The 16,872-nt window shown below is 37.3% G+C and overlaps 1 protein-coding gene across 4 annotated transcripts in view; it reads left to right on the top strand.

The window, feature by feature from the left end:
* Positions 1–13,948, top strand: part of LOC124615874 (cytosolic purine 5'-nucleotidase) — a 470,708-nt gene extending 456,760 nt beyond the window's left edge. For all 4 annotated transcript variants that reach the window (XM_047144059.1, XM_047144044.1, XM_047144051.1 and 1 more), the window contains one exon: positions 12,975–13,948. In XM_047144059.1, coding sequence (XP_047000015.1) covers positions 12,975–13,106 — 132 coding nt within the window. In that variant the 3' untranslated portion in view covers positions 13,107–13,948. The remainder of the gene's footprint in view (positions 1–12,974) is intronic.
* Positions 13,949–16,872: the final 2,924 nt, after the last annotated feature.

Here is a 16,872-nt window from a genome sequence, read left to right on the forward strand (position 1 = left end):
GCATCAGCACCTGCCAGACTCTGAGGGGGGCTTCATTGTGGATCTCCACTTGGCTGGCTGGTCAAATTACGTAAAATCCAAATTTGTAGTGGATTCGGGTGTGACAATGGCCCAGTGTTGGACTGCATGGAGACATGAGCACAGGCATACTCATCATCAAGATTCCAGTCAACCACATTTGACCACCACAAAGGAAGATCATCATAATGAGCATGAAGCACATTTGTGTCTGCTACCTGAGAACAAGTAATGGACTCCTTGCAACATGCTGTGTCATCCAGCACCATTCATAGCTGGACTGCGGAATTACTGCCTCTTGCACAGGCTGCTGTTAACACCACAACACAAAAGGCTGTGTTTGGAGTGGTGCTATGATCAGGAAAAATGGAGTCCTGTTGAATGGTATTGGAGTTTGTTTATGGGTCGATTGCGGTTCTGCACTACCCTGGATGGCCATCATCAGCAAGTAAGGTGGTGTCCTGGAGAATGGTTCCATTTTTATAATGTTTTGGAGAGACACAGCAATGTTACTCCTGGCATTATGGTGTGGGAAGTCATCAAGTTTGGCTTTGGTTACAGCTGGTAGTGATTGAGAGAACTCTGATGGTACAGTGGTACATAAAAGACATCCTGTGTTGTTATGTATTACCTCTCATGTCGCAGCATTATGGTGCCATTTTTCAACTGAACAATGCCTGTACACACTTGGCATGTGTCTCTATGAAATATTTGCGTGATGTGGAGGTATTCCTGTGGCCACCAAGATCTCTAATAGAACACACATGATACCAACTTGGACTTCAAATCCATCCCATTGCCAGCATTTAGGATATCAAAGACCAGTTACAACAGTTGTGGACCAGCTTTCCTCTGGAAAGGATACAACAGCTTTATGACAACCTTACCAACTGAACCAGTACAGCATGCCCTGGATAGAGGGGGTGAAATGTCATACTGATAAGTGTGCTCACGTTGCCAAGTTCATTGGAAATTTGACACTGTTTTGTAGTCACTGAAATACCATGACATACCATCCCAATCTGTGAAGTTTCATTTTGCTTCCTCTTCCCCTTATGGGGGTTTTAGTTTTTTGTCAGGCTGTATATTTACTTATCCCACTGATTTGCACCAGCTAGAGTAAAAGTCTACATCCAAGGTTCTGAGCTGAGATCAATGGATGGATAAATAACAGTGAGGGCAACTTACTTTTTTCTTGCTGGGCTTACACTTCACCAGAATAATGAGTTAATCCTTGATGTTCTTTCTTCATGTTAGATAGTGCTAGAAAAAGCAAAGTGGATTTCATAATCAGCCTGGGAAAGCAACTAATTGCAAATTTTCCACTTAAAGTCATCAATCAGCTGTTCATCCACCAGAAATGCTTAAAGTGGCAGTCACCAAGAAATTTTCAAAATTTTGAAAAGCAAAAAAAAGTTCTGTACAAAATGTGATGTTCCTTTGTGTACAACACTAAACATACAAATATTCCACACTCAGAGTGATCTTAGTGCCATATTGAAACATTATCTGCCTCTAAAAATGTTACTTCTTTATGCAATAAGCTTCCGAAGTTTAATTTGACATTACTCTCTTAACACTCAATCGAAAAATGTTACAGTTCAAATGTTCATTTGAAATTCTGGTTATCTAAGAAAATGCTATCATCATTTAATAAAATAGGACTTACGTTACTTTGTCATTTTTTATCCTTGCTCAAATACTTTTATGGTTGTATGATTAAACAGAGTTACATGTGTTGATATTTCAGAAAGTATAAAGTAGACTTTTGAAAACATAAATTTTATGAGCTATAATCATAATGTGAAATGTGTACCATATTAAATAATATTTATGTGCCAAATTCATTATTGTTGTTAATTTTGTTGAGCAGTGGATACTGACGGAGTTCTGCAAATGGAAAATTATGTTGTAATGGTTTGGGTAATCATTTTTCAGTGGTCCCTTAAACTTTGAAAGCTATAAGTGTCCAAATGAACAAACACATCTTAAGATAAACTTCATACATGTGGAGATTTCAATAAACTATGTGCAGTGTCTACAGAGTTCTAGAGTTCTTAACAACAATCCAAGCTGCTTTCCTGGTGATATTATCTTAGCAAAGGAGGGGGGGGGGGGGGGGGGGCAGTATTTTGGGAGACTATGAAGAGGAGCAGTGTTGTTCTAGAGTTCTTAACAACAATCCAAGCTGCTTTCCTGGTGATATTATCTTAGCAAAGGAGGGGGAGGGGCAGTATTTTGGGAGACTATGAAGAGGAGCAGTGTTTTAATGTCCCATCAACAGCGAGGTCATTATGGGTGGAGCACAAACTGAGATTAGGAAAGGATAGGGAAGGAAATTGGCCAGGCCCTTTTAAAAGGAATTGTACCAATTTAGGGAAATCACAGAAAACCTAAATTGGTGTGGCCGGGCAAGGATTTGAACTATTGTCCTCCTGAAAATGAGTTCAGTGTGCTAACCACAGCACCATATTGCTCAGTGGAGAGGCTATTGTGGAAAACGTGTATCCCATGGACTCCTAAGAGTTAACAACAGCTTATGTCTGTGAAGCAAAAATGATTAATTGGAAGAACATTATGTTTACCCTAAAAGAAATAGACAGTCACCATCATCAGAGAAATTTCTAACTCTGTCGCAAAAAGTGCACTATATGAAGCACAAAACATTTCTTGAAAAATTCCTTCAGTATTTATGCTCTTTGCGCATTTTTGCAAAACATGTATATCTGCAGCACACATTTTTCATTTTTATTAGAACATTTAGATGGTCCAGTACAGATCCAAAGCTGCACAAAAGCATTTAAGGGCTGCTGCAGAAACCTAACTAATGCGTATTGCACTGATTAAAAATGTGCATTTTTTAAGAAGTTCAGTTTTATTATTTTGTTAGTGGTTTAGCTGTAGTTTAAATATGTTCAAAATTTGGTAGAATGGAATAATCAAAAACACACTTAATCAATAAATCTTGCAGCATTTTGCTGATTCACTGAGAATTATTGAAGGGTAGTTATGTAACAAATTAATACCATTACATTAAAATTATCACTGAAAAATTATTTTACCCTTTATCTACTTGGAGAATGGATATTATCAATAGAAAGAACATCTCCCACTTCTGGAAGTCAATATTGGTAGAGAGTAAAATACATAGTGCTTACTTTAAACAAATGTAGAATAGATACGGAATGTAGAACTATGAATGGCTATTATTATGTTGAAGAACTAACTAAATAAACTTTTAGAAGCATGATGTGAGTAAGCTTTCTTTTGTATGTCATTATCATTGATAGAACTGGGTTTCTATTTTATTTCTGCATGCCTCTGATGCTGTTGTCGACTGGCACTTAATGAATTATGTACTCCATGCTTTTCTCTATTACACTGAAGTAATTTACCTATTTATTTCCTGTATATATTAAAATAGCCCTTCTTAGGTGTTTTCTCACTATTTATTTAAGATTTCTCAGGTTTATAATGTATTTGTTGTGGATTAAGTGAAGGATTGAGGAACACTACAAACAATGTGTATTACTCCAGGAAGAAGTTTCATTCAAAAAGGAAGTGTCTGATACTTTAGAAATTTATTGAGCAGATAGAAAGCTGCTGCTGTTTAATTTACATTGCAGATACTTGTGGCTTGTGTTCATAATTATCTGTACTTGTTTGTAACAATGGTGGCCTGGAGTTGCAGTAGGACATTGGAAGAATGATTAGAAGGAACTCAACTGCAGTTATTAAGTTCATCATTAGTGGTGTGAACTGTCACCATTGTGTTATACGTGGCCTTCTGTATACGAGGCGCTGGAGATGAAGATAAAAAATGTAATATGATAGCTACATGTATCTGCTTTCTGCTCAGCTTTGTACATGGCCACCATTATTTTCTAAGCATTTCTGATTCAATTTAAGAAGTTTTTTAATCCCTCTGACTGTGTGTGTGTAGGGGGGGGGGGGTTAGACAATCCAGAATTAAAGTTGAGAAGAAAGCCATTTCTTGAGGTGTAGGAAGAGCCAATGGCTATTAGGTGTGAGGAGGGGCCATGTGAAGAACTGAATCTGAGCATCTATCAACATCTGATGATGTCATATTCGACACAATTTCTCAATAAAATTATGGTACAGCATTGACTGGGACAAGTGTGTAAATTCCACAGAAAGTAGGCTAAGCTTAATAAGTTAGTCACTGTGAATGGTTCAAAGATTTTTTTTTTATTAGAACCCAGTATGTTGTACAGGATGGCAAATTTAAAGCTGAAACAAAATTAACATCAGGTGTGCCTCAAGGGAGGAAGACAACAGTAAGACAACAGATGTTCTTAGTCAACTTAAATGATATATGGATTGTGTCAGCAGCACTCAGACTGTTCATTGGCAATGCTGTTGTCTATAGAAGCACGTCATCATTGTATTGTGGTAAGAAATGCAGGATGGCTTGCATAAAAATATCAGCATATTGTACTAAATCACAGTATGGTTTCAATGTGAATAAATGGAAAATAACATCCACAATAAAGAAATAGAATTCAGTATATTAGTGGTAAGCTTCTGAAGTCTCTAACTACTTAAATGCTTGCAGATAACACAGTGAAGTGTACAGAACGGAATGTTCACATTTAAGTCAGTAATAGGGACTAGTGAAACCAATTCTGAAGTACTGCTCCAACAAATGCAATCCTTATCAAGTAGACATGACAGCAGACATCATGTGAATTCAAAGATGCACTCCTAGGACCACAACATATCAATATAGTCCATACAAAAATGCAATGGTGACACATGGGGAACTTAATAGGAATATCTTGGAGAAAGGTGACATTGCTAATGCAGAACTGTTTTGGGTAAATTTTGAGACATGGTAGTCGAAGAAGAATGTACAGTTCTTTTGCTTTCATTGTGAATCATACGTAGGGTCTTCAAAAATAAGCCCTGTACACAAATGAAATATGGAAGAATGGTTGCCATATAGGTACCAAGTACCCTCTGCTACACACTGTAGAGTGGCTTCTTATATATGCAGCTGTTATGAGTTCCCTGATAATAGATGGAATGAATAGTAACAAGAACGGAGTGTGCCAAATCCTCTTTGTTCACTGCAAGTGAATAACAATATGGAAAGGCTAGACTGTTGATCACGACATAAAGGAGTTGTTTAGTCAGACACAGGCACATTGAGAAAGAATGCTGAAATATTTTTAACTTTCAGGCATAGTTCTTCTTCAGAAGTAGAAAATTCATGCTTGTTGGACAAAAACCATTCACATATACATGGCAACTGCCTACAGCACTAAGGCTTGACTGCGGCTACATCTGATGGGAGCAGCAGTCTAGCTAGGGTGAATATTTGGCATAAGAAACAGCATGGGGTTGGGAGGGGAACAAACAGCAGGGTAGGTGAGGAGGAAGACGATAGCGTTGCCTTTGCCTGTGAGATGGAGGAGGGGTGGGGAGGGAAGTGAGAGGGAACAGGGAAGGGACAGGAAGTAGGAGAAGTGGAAAGGATTATGTAGATTGGTTGGCGGGATGATGGTATGAACCTATGTGTAATACTGGAGTGGGAGTAGGGAATGGGAAAGGAAGGTGGAGAATGGGCTAGTGAGGGTTGAGGCCAAGGGGGGATATGGGAATGTGTTGTAGGGAAATTCGGGAAAGCTGGTGTTGTTGGTAAGAATCCAAATGGAACATGCTGTGAAGCAGTCATTAAGATGAAGCACATCATGCTGGGCAGCACATTCAACAGCTGGATGGTCCAGCAGTCTCTTGGCCTCAGTTTGGCAGTGGTAATTTACGTGGGCAGGTAGCTTGTTAGTTGTCATGCCCATGTAGCATGCAATACAGTGGGAACAGTAAGTCAGTAGGTACATGGTGGTTTCCACAGGTGTTCCTGCCTATGACAGGGTAGTAGATGCCAGTGACATGTCTAGAATGCGCTGATTCTATGAGGGTGTGACAACTAAAAAGCTGTTTATCCGCATCAGTGGTCACTGGCAGACTGAGACACAAGACGGGTTGGCCACCCCGTTGCGAACATGGCTGCCCAAAATTATGTGCTTCATTTTAATGCCTGCTTCAGAGCCTCTGCCATCTGAATTCTTCCCACCAACACCAGCTTTTCAGAATTGTGCATGTGGAAAGTCTCCCTACTACATGTCCTTCATTCCTGTACTGCCCCCCTGCCGACCCCAACCTTTGCTAGTCCTTGTCCTGCACTGTCCTATCGCCTTCTCTGCTCCCACTACCTTTCCCCTTCCTACTATCCCTCTTCCAACCCCACCCGGCACAGCTATCTGATGCTGCACCTAACAACCCTGTCCTGTCCCCACAACATCCCTGCACGCTCCCACCATCAGCACCATATTCCTCCCTTACCTTGCTATCCCTCTTCTTTATCCCCATTTACCCACCCTAGCTAGATTGCTGCTGATTTCAGACACAGTCAGTCGGGAATTATACCCAGAGATAGTGGCCATGTGTGTGTGTGTGTTTGTGTGTTTCCTACTTGTGAAGAAGGATTGTGACTGAAAGCAAAAAAATATTTCTTACATCCTCTTTTCGTTGTGCATGTCTGCGACTCCAACACCTCTGTGTGATGTGTAGTAGTCTACCCTTTCCACATTTTGTTATTCCATCCTGGACTTCCCATTGTCTGAAGTAGAAATAATGGTAATTTGAAGATGTTGTTGTTGTAATGGTCTTCAGTCCAGAGACGGGTTTGATGCAGATCAGTCCAGAGACTGGTTTGATGCAGCCCTCCATGCTACTCATTCCTGTGCAAGCTTCTTCATCTCCCAGTACCTACTGCAACCTACATCCTTCTGAATCTGTTTAGTGTATTCATCTCTTGGTCTCCCTCTATGATTTTTACCCTCCACGCTGCCCTCCAATACAAAATTGGTGATCCCTTGATGCCTCAGAATATGTCCTACCAACCGATCCCTTCTTCTAGTCAAGTTGTACCACGAATTTCTCTTCTCTCCAATTCTATTCAATACCTCCTCATTAGTTATGTGATCTACCCATCTAATCTTCAGCATTCTTCTGTAGCACCACATTTCGAAAGATTCTATTCTCTTCTTGTCTAAACTGTTTATTGTCCACATTTCATTTCCATACATGGCTACACTCCATACAAATACTTTCAGAAACGACTTCCTGACACTTAAATCTATGCTCGATGTTAACAAATTTCTCTTCTTCAGAAACGCTTTCTTTGCCATTGCCAGTCTACATTTTATATCCTCTTTACTTTGACCATCATCAGTTATTTTGCTCCCCAAATAACAAAACTCATTTACTACTTTAAGTGTCTCATTTCATAATCTAATACCTTCAGCATCACCAGATTTAATTCTACTACATTCCATTATCCTTGTTTTGTTTTTGTTGATGTTCAATTTATATCCTCCTTTCAAGACGCTGTCCATTCCTTTCAGCTGCTGTTCCAGGTCCTTTGCACTCCCTTCCCAACCACTGCTTCCCTTTCATGCCCCTTGACTCTTATAACTGCCATCTGGTTTCTGCACAAATTGTAAATAGCCTTTCGCTCCCTACATTGTACCCCTGCCACCTTCAGAATTTGAAAGAAGTATTCCAGTCAACATGGTCAAAAGCTTTCTCTAAGTTTACAAATTCTAGAAACATAGGTTTGCCTTTCCTTAATCTATTTTCTAAGATAAGTCATAGGGTCAGTATTGCCTCACGTGTTCCGACATTTCTACGGAATCCAAACTGATGTTTCCCGAGGTTGGCTTCTATCAGTATTTCCGTTCGTCTGTAAAGAATTCATGTTAGTATTTTGCAGCTATGGCTTATTAAACTGATAGTTCAGTAATTTTCACATCTGTCAACACCTGTTTTCTTTGGGTTGGAATTATTATATTCTTCTTGAAGTCTGAGGGTATTTCACCTATCTCATACATCTTGCTCACTAGATGGTAGAGTTTTGTTAGGCCTGGCTCTCCCAAGGCTGTCAGTAGTTCTAATGGATTGTTGGTTTCGACTTAGGTCTTTCAGTGCTCTGTCAAACTCTTCACGCAGTATCATATCTCCCATTTCATCTTCATCTACATCTTCTCCCATTTCCATAATATTGCCCTCAAGAACATCACCCTTGTATAGATCCTCTATATACTCCTTCCACCTTTCTGCTTTCCCTTCTTTGCTTAGAACTGGGTTTCCATCTGAGCTCTTGATATTCATGCAAGTGGTTCTCTTTTCTCCAAAGCTCTCTTCAATTTTCCTGTAGGCAGTATCTATCGTACCACTAGTGAGATAAGCCTCTACATCCTTACATCTGTCCGCTAGCCATCCCTGCTTGGCCCCATTTTGTACTTCCTGTCGATCTCATTTTTGAGATGTTTGTATTCCTTTTTGCCTGCTTCATTTACTGCATTTTTGTAATTTCTCCTTTCATCAATTAAATTCAGTATCTCTTCTGTTACCCAAGGATTTCTATTAGCCCTTGTCTTTTTACCTACTTGATCCTCTGCTGCCTTCACTATTTCATCTCTCAAAGCTACCCATTCTTCTTCTACTGTATTTCTTTCCCCCATTCTTGTCAATCGCTCCCTAATGCTCTCCCTGAAACTCTGTACAACCTCTGTTTCTGTCAGCTTATCCAGGTCCCATCTCCTTAAATTCCCACCTTTTTGCAATTTCTTCAGTTGTAATCTACAGTTCATAACCAATAGATTGTAGTCAGAGTCCACATCTGCCCCTGGAAATGTCTTACGATTTAAAAACCTGGTTCCTAAATCTCTGTCTGACCATTATATAATCTATCTGAAACCTTTCAATATCTCCAGGCTTCTTCCATGTATACAGCCTTCTTTTATGATTCTTCAACCTTCTTTTATGATTCTTGAGCCAAATGTTAGCTATGATATAAGTTTTGAAGATATATAACCAAAAAGGGGGAGGTGCAGGGGGTGTGAAGAGAGCCAGCAGTTTGTCTCTTGCAAGTGAATGATGAGTGATGCATAAGACCCTTAAAGACAGAAAATAACTTATTTTTAGCTTTAGCACATGCACCTGCGCATATCACACACCTCTGCAGAAACACCTTACTAAAATTTCCCTTATTACCACCTCTGACTGCAGTCTGATTGTTTTAGAGCAATGACTTGGGCACTGAGTAATGCTTGTTTTATTATTTTTTGGAGAAATTACCTTAGTTGATCATACACCTGCTCAATAATTCTTTTATCAGATTCTATCCTGTAAATCTTTCCTCTGTATATGCCACAATGTCCTGGATATTACCATTCTATTATGGTTTGGGCTTCCCGCTTCAGGTTCCACGAGGTCTACAGGATGTTGATTTGGAAGGGTGCTTGCTTTAGAGCATCCTAATTACTTTCCCAGCTTTTTTGTCTCAGTACCTGGACAGTATTGTAATAGTTTTACGCCACATATTAATACTTTGTAGTTCTCCTTTCCAGAGATAACTTGCTTGTAACACATACAAACCTCCATCATTGTAATTTTTTTAATGCTATAAATCTGTTCTCATCTTTCTTTCCAAAGCTTAGAGCCTTTCATCCTTTACAGAAACATTAACACGAGTGATTAGAGGAGGCAGATACTGACCTCTGAGACAAGCAATTTATTGTCTCACATGGTTGAAATAAAAAAAAAAAAAAATGTATCAGAGAACCTCTCGAGTGCTCTACTAGCATCTGTTATGTGTGTATTCATTTCAGTTTCTTTTCAGATATTATTTCTGTAAAAGATGTCTTAGATATTTAAACCACTTGGCTCTTTTGATGCTGAAATGTCAATGACAAGGAAAGTATCTGCTATATGTATGTAGGCTTCTGCAACCAGTGTAAATTTTATTAAAATCTTTCTGGATTTACTGCTGCATCATCATATCAAATGCTTAAAGTGATAAACATGGTCATATTCTTTTGGTTTCCTAAGGGATAGACTAATTTAGCTGGTGTGTTAGTGTTCATACCATAAGACAATTGATGTCAGTTTTCTGAGATGCCGAAGGTAAAGCTGTTATCAAATCGAGTGTTGGTTTGGACACTACAGTGCTTTGCTAGGCACGATTATGATGGAACTAGTATGTGGTCGCCTTCTTCTGACCTTTGAACTGACATGTCCAGCCAGTCATAGGGGGAGCTACAGGATAACAGGGTCTCTGAACCACGGTGGTTGGTCCTAAAGTACCCATGGCCACTGCTAGAATAGAGGGAGTGCATAATATGAGAAGGTATTAATGGGTTATAGAATTTGCTGTCAATTGGTGGTCCATTGTGAATCAGTGATAAGCAATTGGGGACCGAGTTTCCCTGCTGTTAGTAGCACAAAAGACTTGTGGTAATTTAGGGCCAGTAAGTTCTTAGAAAATTGGCATTGGTGGTCTTATAACATACATAAAAATGTAGTGTATTGAAGACCACCTCCCAGTTAAATCAATCTATATCCAGGGGAAGGCAGCTGCAATGCAGGCAAAATATATGTTATTTTTCATTTCCATGTAGATCCACTTTTGAACATTTTATAATATTTTTGCATCTTGAGTCTCTTAGTGGCACTAATCACCTGCATAAGCAACCTAATGATTCAATTTAATTCCATTAGTATTTGTTTTAAAGGACTTCCTGCTTTAGGTGAGGGTTAACTTTAAATGCTTTTCCACTGGTGTCATGATTCTGCAGTAAGTTTCTTCTGTACACCTCAATACTAAACAGATTAATTTTGAGCATAAATCAAACTCTTTGAAAATATTTACCAATGTTTGGCTATCATACAACTTCTGACATACACAGTGGGAATAACGATTCCTGTATTACATTCAGAGACATTTTCTGGTGTCTTAAGTGGGGAAAGGTAGCTTACTGCCATCGTTTTTATGAAAGCCTCTCTAATGTCTTCCATGACAGATGCCAGTCTTTTTCAGGAGGCAAGTAGGTAATAGTTTGCGTATGTGACATCCAGTAGAGGAATTATCCTGCGGTTGTCCCAGACAAAGGCATAATTTATCTTTATTAAGAGACATATGAGGGCAGTCTGTAGATATAGTTTCTTTTCTTTCTGTAATTTCCAGAAGTGATTTTAGTTCCTGTAAACCTCTCTCATCATGCAAATGATCTCCTTTGCATATTTTGCTGTTCTTCAGGTTCTTGATTGTCTTGTTTTTTCTTTGTAAACCTATTTAGATTCTCGTGTTTTAAGGTGACCAAAATGTTTTTTTCCTTATTAAGCCTGTACGTAAAGTACATCTCTTTCTCATCTTACAATCTCTGTTTCCTTCCAGATACTAATGTGCTCATCTTTGATTTCTGTATTGTCTCTGATTTGCACCCACACTGCTTCTGCCATTCTCATGTCCAAAGCTCCTCTTTACATATTTAATTAATCCACTATTTGATGGTCTTTGTCTTTTTTCCAGAGTATTACATCATTTATGTTGGTATCGTATACCTTCAAGGAATTGTATATTTTCTCCAATTGGCTGTAAAGTGGATACATATGCATTTAAGGAGATAAGATTGTGCCTGTTGATAATATGCGTTTGACATTGGAACTATATGATCTGTGCTCTAATGAATGATGTGTTAGGTATAGGTCTTTGTAAAATAATTATAGCCAAATTCTAAATGAAAATTTTATTTCCCTAGATTTATTCATTGAATTTTTGAATTTTCAGTAGACACTTTTAACATTCCATGTTCCAAAAGCAAAGTCCTTATTCTTATGCTGAGGTCTGTTCAATAAGCCACAGTCCTGATTCAGAGGCTTAATATTGAGTTTCCTGCCAGTGGTTTCAGTGTGGCTGAAGCTTCTCCTGTTTTTCCTACTTTTGGTGTATTCCCATTATTTTATTGTCCTGGTACTCCACTATACCTGTATGGCATTTTTTTATGTGCCAAATGAGGAAGTGATTGATTAGTGCCTTTCAACCTCACACAGGATAAAGAAGAATTTTTTCTTTGGTATGGCTTAGTCCAGTTAAACAACATTCCAAAGTAATATTTTTCATCCTGAAATCTGTTCTCAATCCCTAGAATATAGCTTTCATGACATGAGAATTCCCATAAAATTTTACTATATTCCTATTCCTTTTCTTAAGGAAATGGGACACTTAAAGTAGTAAAGGAGTTTTGCTATTTGGGAAGCAAAATAACTGATGATGGTCGAAGTAGAGAGGATATAAAATGTAGACTGGCAATGTGTTTCTGAAGAAGAGAAATTTGTTAACATCAAGTATAAATTTAAGTGCCAGGAAGTCGTTTCTGAAAGTATTTGTATGGAGTGTAGCCATGTATGGAAGTGAAACATGGACGATAAATAGTTTGGACAAGAAGAGAGCAGAATCTTTTGAAATGTGATGCTACAGAAGAATGCTGAAGATTAGATGGGTAGATCACATAACTAATGAGGAGGGATTGAATAGAATTGGGGAGAAGAGGAGTTTGTGGCACAACTTGACAAGAAGAATGGATCGGTTGGTAGGACATGTTCTGAGGCATCAAGGGATCACCAATTTAGTATTGGAGGGCAGCATGGAGGGTAAAAATTGTAGAGGGAGACCAAGAGATGAATACACTAAACAGATTCAGGATGATATAGGTTGCAGAAGGTACTGGGAGATGAAGAAGCTTGCACAGAATAGAGTAGCATGGAGGGCTGCATCAAACCAGTCTCAGGACTGAAGACCACAACAACAACATCTTATTAATTAGGTGTAACAAAGTTTTGATCTTTCACAGAACTGTAAATATTTCAATCAGATCTTTGTTCTTCTGTTAAGTGCGAACCATTTTGTAACGGTTTATTTAACTTCTTATTATTCATTTAAAAAAATATTTGCATGTTTGTACATAATTAGGTAGTGTTAGAACTTTTAGGATATCCACATTTGTAAATGTATCATTTTTGGTTGTTTTCTGATCACTAATACCTGAGAATTAAGAAACTGAGTTATTTTGTTTTCCTGTGTGTTGCAGTTTATGGAACGGCCGCAAGGTCAGTTACCACATCCAAGGCCAGAAACTCCTCGAAGTGTAACACACAATCATGATGAAGACTACTCAGATGAGGAAACTGACAGCAAGTCATCAGAAGAAAAGGCTGGTTGAAAGTCGTATTTTTGAGGCTGATTTTTTTTTTTTTTAAGGCATGCTCGAACATGTGGCTACCTTCTCACTGAAGACACTGAGTTTGATATGTACTGACATTAAAAGAACAGACTCTGACTCTGTGTTGAACTGTGGTAGCTAATTGTGCATATGAGTGTATATTAAGGGAATGTGAATGACAGATTTGTCTGTTTAAATGGTGCTGAATGTAAATGACTGAAATATCTGACTTCAAATACATGATGAGTAAGAGATTTAAAACTTAGTGCCCATAAACGTTTTTATTAATTCATAAATGTTTTCATATCTCAGACTTGAGTTGAAATTTAAAGCATTTTCCTGAAACCCAAGTCATTCCTTACATTTCATTTGACACTTTCTATTTGTTTTTGATACATATAATGCAAAAGAAATAGATATTTGTAAATTGGCATATAGGTTAATTAAACGCATAAATATTCAGTATGAACAGCAAATATGTTAAACTGCATTAAATTGGGATTCCGTTACTTTCACATAGTTTATTGCATTTATTTTCAAAGAGCAGTATCTGCTGCTAAACATAGCTTATGAAGAAAGTTACTTCTTTCTTCAAGTGTGCTATAGGGAAAAACCTTTTGTTTTCTTTGCATTCCTGAATTTGATTCCACCGCATCATTTTGGAGTTGACTGTGTTACTGCCAAATTACAGCTTTAATATTTGCATAGATTTATTTGTTTGCATTAAGTCATCACTACTGTTTTCTTTTATGTTTTTAATTAACTGGAGCACAATAAAGAACATATATTCTGTATGTAGTTAATTTCATGTATATATAAAGCATACACATTTTACCAACAAATGCACAAACTCATTATTTGACTGTAGGCTTGTTTCAAGTTTCTCTATGCAATTTACCTTTTCTTTTTTTATGATATGTTATGATAGGAAAACCCATGAGAAGTAAAACTGTAATAAAAAGAACTGAAGGTTTTGTAAAAAAAAATGATTGCATTTTAAAAAGGCTGTAACATTAATCTGCATTTCTTTTCCATTTAAAATTGTAAATGTTTTCTAACAACCACATTTTTTGTGTCTTCCATTACAATTTTTCATGATATCCTAATGGCATTGTTCTTACCTTTTGATCGGGATCCACATAAGATGATAACTTGCACAAACATCAGTGAACAGTTAGTTTCATATTGCAGCCACCATTTATATCAAAGTTACTTTTTACTTTTCAAGAAAACTATGTTTGTTATTTATTTTTTGATATTTTGTTTTGAGAAAATGATCCTCAGAATGAAACTACAATCAAATACAACGAGATAAAAATTCTATTTATCAAGTAGCTGCAGACGTCATTTTTGTGACTTTCTGGTTGTGTTTTGTGAATTTATCTAAATATTCCTTTTGTAGAAGTATTTTCTAGTCAGCAAGGTGCAGTCTTAGATTAAATACCAGCTGCAACTCATTGATATAACTCATAGTATGTTTTTGTGTGTGTGTGTGTGGGGGGGGGGGGGGGGGGGGGTATTCAAATGTCACTTCCACAACTGTGACAAGATGATAGATTAATAATACTGAGTGATGCGGACAATTGCAGAACATGGATCTCCACGCAAGAAGCAAACTTATCAGGTGAAGAAACATCTGCACTGCAAGTTTACACTTAACTTGATTGTCCACTTGTGACTGCTGCTGCTTGCTAAGCTGAATTTTTTCTGTGTGTATTTGAAGTAGAGCTGTTTCACAGCCCACAGAAAACATTTTTTGTGGGTTGTAGATGTATAGCTAACAATTTTTATTCAATAAAAGCCATCTTCAGGAATATGGATTACCAGATAGCCTTAATCAAAATTTGAAACTATGGAAGTTTTCTGACACAAAGTCATTGTTACCTGTAGCATGACAGATAGCACATTATTTGTTTATATCATTTTAAATAAACATTTTGTCATAATTTTAAACATTCATTTGCTATCCTCATACAGCCTGTGAAGGTTTGTGATTTTTCTTGCACTGAACTTTGTGTATTTTAAGTGACCTGAAGCAAAGAAACATGTAGATGTGCAAAAGCTTCCACTTTTATTACTGCATTGTGCACTATGTACCATCCCCATCAACCTGTGTTTACCCACAACACCTTAATGAGTTTTGTGTTTGTTCATGGATAACTATTAAGAAAAGCAGTTAAATGAGATGAGGGCACCCTGACATGGAAGACAACGCAAAAGAAATAAAGATACCGTACATGATCAAGCATTGAACAACTCAGAAGTGATGAATTTGAACCAGAAACAGAGCATCTCCTGCTTAGAAATGTGATAGCCACTGCCTCACTCATGTTTATTAATTGAGTTTGTGTTGGTTGGCATTATTATTATTATTATTATTATTATTATTATTATTTTGCTGTGTGATGCAAGGTGAATGCTGAGAATCTGTAAAAATATATAAATAATGATTGATGTTGGAATAATTTGTGCTGGTTCCAAAGTTTTGAAACATTTGAATTTATGTTCATCTTCAACACATTTTTCATTATATAAATGGTACATAACGCTGATGTTCAATTCAGTTCAGGACTCAAGAATGTCTATTAGGTTTTCTGATCAAGAATAATGTGACTGATGACATGGAAAACTTTTAATGTGGGACTGAATATGACTGATTGTATCTTCTGCTGCTTTATCGGAAATTAAACCACTAGCAGGCTCCTCTCCTTTCTTTACTTTTTGTGTACACTCAATCATCCTGCCATTGGAAATTAGGAAAGTTCTCAGAAAATACTCTTTGCAGACTTTAACTGAATATTCTGAGCATGTAAATAGTATTTGTTGATACAGACCGTTTGAGGTTGGGATCCTTTTTTGTGCTCTTCTAGCTGCAAGAGATTCTGAACTAATTAGTCCACATAGGTAGGCATTTTGAGAGTTAAAAGATCCCATTTTCCAAAAACTATCGAAAATTCTTTTCCTTTCTTCTTCAGTTATTTTTGAAGCACATTTTAGTCTACAGTGGCAAACCACCATTACAAAATATTTTGTAGGAACTATTTTGCCTTTCAGGCATGGCACTGTATGCTTCTTCATGATTCCTTTTCAGTTTAGTCTTCTGTCTTCTATATTCTCTCTGTCATTTTCTTTTACATGAATTCTGTTGCTCATTATCTTCATTAGACTCACTTTTGGATAGACGATATTCTGAAGTACAATGCTCTTCATCTGTGATTTCTCTAAGCCTTTCTGAATTATTCATTTTAGCATAAACATAAGTCCACACAAACCTCAGTAACACCTATCAAATAGTCAAGTAATAGTTTAGAGAACAATATAATAACATAAAACTCAGATAATGTTATCACACGAAACATATCTGAAAACAGTTTAGACAATGATTACAAAGCTTACCTCGAAACAGTTTAGACAATGCTGTAATACAAAACTTATCTGAAAACAGTTTTGAGAACTTTTCTGCAAAATAAAGACAATAATAATAATTGAAAGAAACTTCCAGATGGTGGGACAGAAAATCTAATTTTGTTTCATGTCACTGTAGTACAAGTCAGACTTACTTTACTATGCCATAACATATAAACGATTTCACAGTAGAACTTGTGGTGCCATCTTTGAACCTATTGTGCATACGAAGACATACAACACTATGCCATGCAACAGAGTGCAGTTTCCATCACATCTCATAGAATGAAACTCATTTTCATCAAAACCTGAATTACACCATTGGTGCCATTAATCTCTTCCTTTCCACCATTCACAAAGA

Source organism: Schistocerca americana, chromosome 1 (genome assembly GCF_021461395.2).
Source record: "Schistocerca americana isolate TAMUIC-IGC-003095 chromosome 1, iqSchAmer2.1, whole genome shotgun sequence".
Taxonomy (NCBI): Eukaryota; Metazoa; Arthropoda; class Insecta; order Orthoptera; family Acrididae; genus Schistocerca; species Schistocerca americana.